At 43.1% G+C, this 3,814-nt stretch overlaps 1 protein-coding gene across 1 annotated transcript; it reads right to left on the bottom strand.

The window, feature by feature from the left end:
* Positions 1-2,697: 2,697 nt before the first annotated feature.
* LOC107300519 (zinc finger and SCAN domain-containing protein 2-like) lies at positions 2,698-3,807 on the bottom strand (the record flags this gene model as incomplete). The annotated part of the gene is made up of 1 exon (XM_029287014.1): positions 2,698-3,807. A coding segment is annotated over exon 1 (1,110 nt), but the record flags the coding sequence as incomplete, so codon positions are not given.
* Between the last annotated feature and the right edge of the window lie 7 nt (positions 3,808-3,814).

The raw sequence follows: 3,814 nt of genomic DNA, 5'->3' as shown, positions 1-3,814 counted from the left end.
TTCTCTCCACGTAGATGTAGTTCCATTGAGGAATACCCACTGAGTGTGGTTGGTCAGTCAATTGCGAATTCACCTAGGGCTGGTTCTATCTATCCCATGTTGTTCTATCTTACCAAAAAGTTAACTTGTACTCTACCTTGTCAAACGTCTTGCCAACGTCCAAGAATACTATTTCCAAAACATTTTGCAAATCCACTAAGTTACTTCATCAAAAATGGCAATAACGTTTGTCTGGCATCACATCCTTAACAAACCCATTCTGGCTTGTTACAGCTGCCCATCATTTCTTCTTTTAAAAGAAGAAATAAAATCAAGGGGGACAGGACCCAGAAGAACCAAGAGGGGTCACAGGCACCTTCAAATGCCCAGAGTGCCACACTCAGGACCAGCTTTCAGACTGAGCAGCCGACATATTCTTAAGTTAAAGGAATCCATTTCCAGGTTTTTTCAAACATTTGTGTCTACTCATTGTTGCCATACACGGGGACCTGAACTTCCATGATGTCTATCGAATCTGGTTCAGAATTTGGAGAATCATTAGGGAAATCAGAGAGATCCTCTATGAGTCTTTGATTTTCAAAGGATACAAACCGACTGGCAAAACAAATGGCTGTTTTAGAGGGAAACCATAGCTTAGTTGTCCGGTTTGAAATGTCCTAATTTCCCTCTGTCCGATTGGCAGGGATGGAGAAGACAATCACTGAATCTGAGAAGGATGCAATCAAAACATATCCAGTTAGCCGGTCTATTTTTTAAACTATGCCTAATGAATTGCTGTATTTTTATAGAATTTAGGACTAGGGCAGATAGCAATGCAACAATAAATTAAGAGGCAGAAGCCTAACTGCAGCTCACATCATCAGAGGCAGAGAGTGGTGGGACTGATGTATGATTGAAACCGACATTTTAAATTTATAAATGAGGAGGGAAGGGAAACTGAGTAAAACAGATTACTTAGAGATGCAGATTACACACGAGACAGATTACAAGTTAACAACTGTATATGGTAGAAACCCACTGTATCACTGAGCAAGAGTTGGGTAATGAGCTTTACATTATCTTTTTATTATTAAATTCATTCATTATTAAACTTAATCACTGCCCATCTTGCTGTTTGAGACAACTCTGAGTGACTTCCCTTGAGAATGTCCATAGCAACACTGAAAATACCCATTTTTCCCTTATCAGCAATGAAACCTTTTCAACTGTACATTTTTTTCCTCATGTTAGGTAGCAAAACAGAGAAGTTTGTCTCTCTTCTGCGTGACAGTATGGCCAAATGGCAGCCACTTCCACAAGTCCACCGCATGGCCCAGGGACGAAGCCAGGGCTCACTGAAAATAACGGCTGCTTCCAGGACACAGTCCCAAGGGCCAGGGATGCACGCCCTCCCCTCCTTCCCCAACATGAGGATCAGAAATCTTAAAAAGAAAGAGGAGAGTGTGAGGCGTGCAGAGACCCAGTGGGAGGGAGAAAAAGCCTGTGGAGACTCTGGGATGGGAAAGAACTGGGTGGCACAAGGGTTGGGAAACAGAGGACAGGGTGGGGGAGGCCTAGAGATGCCTACAACAGGCAAAACTGGGCCTGCCCAACCCTGAGGTTGCCAGTGTTCCACTTAGTGACTGACACATTCAATTAATGGCTGAATAAGAGAGATCAGGGTAGTTTAGGAAAGAGGTCTCACTTAATGGCCGTTCCAACATGCAACCATAATTGCAAGGCCCATGACAGTTACATCTTGAGGACCTTTTCTACGCTGGCTGAGGAATTCTGGGGCTCAAAATCTGGAGGAAACCAAGGTAGAAGACCTGAAACTCCACATGTGGGAATTATATAATCAATATACAAAACTACCACCCAGAAGCCTTTTTGAGGAAATCCACAACTTCTACAAAAGGAAATATCCAGTAGCTGCTGCTGCTAACCAGAAGTTTATAGTTAGCCCTTTTCCATTTTCCTTTTCTCTCCACCTACAAGTCTAGTCCTGAGACATGTTTGAGTAAAAAGATTCAGACCACAATTCAGATAGTCAATTTCTCAACTACAGTTTCAATGGAAATTAAAAATGAATTTCAAGCCTTTTCTAAATTCTTCAACTTTTGCCTGATATGGATTTCCTTGTGTGCAATAAGGGATGATTTATGAGTGAAGTAACATGCAAAGAGTAGACATTTGAAAGATTTATTCCCTATGTGAATCCTCTGGTGTCACCAGGTGGGAATTCTGACTAAAACATCTCCCAAAAGCATGACATTCAAAGGGTTTCTCTCCTGTGTGAGTCCTCTAATGTTTCACAAGGCTGGAATTTTGACTGAAACCTTTCCCACAATCAGAACATTTAAAGGGTTTCTCTCCTGTGTGAGTCCTATGGTGTATCACAAGGCTGGACTTGTGACTGAAACTTTTCCCACAATCAAGACATTCAAAGGGTTTCTTTCCTGTGTGAGTCCTCTGGTGTATTACAAGGCTGGAATTCTGACTGAAACTTTTCCCACAATCAGGACATTCAAACGGTTTTTCTCCTGTGTGAGTCCTCTGGTGTATTACAAGGCTGGAATTCTGACTGAAACGTTTCCCACAATCAGGACATTCAAACGGTTTCTCTCCTGTGTGAATCCTCTGGTGTGTCACCAGGTGGGAATTCTGACTGAAACGTTTCCCACAATCAGGACATTCAAAGGGTTTCTCTCCTGTGTGAGTCCTCTGGTGTTTCACAAGGCTGGAATTCTGACTGAAACTTTTCCTACAATCAGGACATTCAAAGGCTTTCTCTCCCGTGTGAGTACTTTGGTGGTTCACAAGGCTGGAATTCTGACTGAAACCTTTCCCACAATCAGGACATTCAAAGGGTTTCTCTCCTGTGTGAGTCCTCTGGTGGTTCACAAGACTGGAATTCTCACTGAAACTTTTCCCACAATGAAGACATTCAAAGGGTTTCTCTCCTGTGTGAGTCCTCTGGTGGGTCACCAAGCTGGAATTGTGACTGAAACTTTTTCCACAATAAATACATTCAAAGGGTTTCTCTCCTGTGTGAGTCCTCTGGTGGATCACCAGGCTGGAATTGCGACTGAAACTTTTACCACAATAAATACATTCAAAGGGTTTCTCTCCTGTGTGAGTCCTCTGGTGGGTCACCAGGTGGGAATTGCAACTGAAACTTTTCCTACAATCAGGACATTCATAGGGTTTCTCTCCTGTGTGAGTCCTCTGGTGTTTCACAAGGCTGGAATTCTGACTGAAACTTTTTCCACAACCAGCACATTCAAAGGGTTTCTCTCCTGTGTGAGTCCTCTGGTGTTTCACAAGGCAGGAATTCTCACTGAAACTTTTCCCACAATCAGGACATTCGAAGGGTTTCTCTCCTGTGTGAGTCCTCTGGTGACTCACCAGATGGGAATTTCTATTGAAACTTTTCCCACAATAAATACATTCAAAGGGTTTCTCTCCTGTGTGAGTCCTCTGGTGGGTCACCAGGTGGGAATTGCAACTGAAACTTTTCCTACAGTCAGGACATTCATAGGGTTTCTCTCCTGTGTGAGTCCTCTGGTGTTTCACAAGGCTGGAATTCTGACTGAAACTTTTTCCACAACCAGGACATTCAAAGGGTTTCTCTCCTGTGTGAGTCCTCTGGTGTTTCACAAGGCAGGAATTCTCACTGAAACGTTTCCCACAATCAGGACATTCGAAGGGTTTCTCTCCTGTGTGAGTCCTTTGGTGTATCACCAGATGGGAACTTCTATTGAAACTTTTCCTACAATGAGGACATTCAAAGTGTTTCTCTCCTGTGCAAGTCCTATGGTGCCTCATGACATGG

This window comes from Protobothrops mucrosquamatus, unplaced genomic scaffold (genome assembly GCF_001527695.2).
Source record: "Protobothrops mucrosquamatus isolate PMUCROS unplaced genomic scaffold, P.Mucros_1.0 scaffold7305, whole genome shotgun sequence".
Classification (NCBI taxonomy): domain Eukaryota; kingdom Metazoa; phylum Chordata; class Lepidosauria; order Squamata; family Viperidae; genus Protobothrops; species Protobothrops mucrosquamatus.
This window is presented reverse-complemented; position numbering and strand designations above follow the sequence as displayed.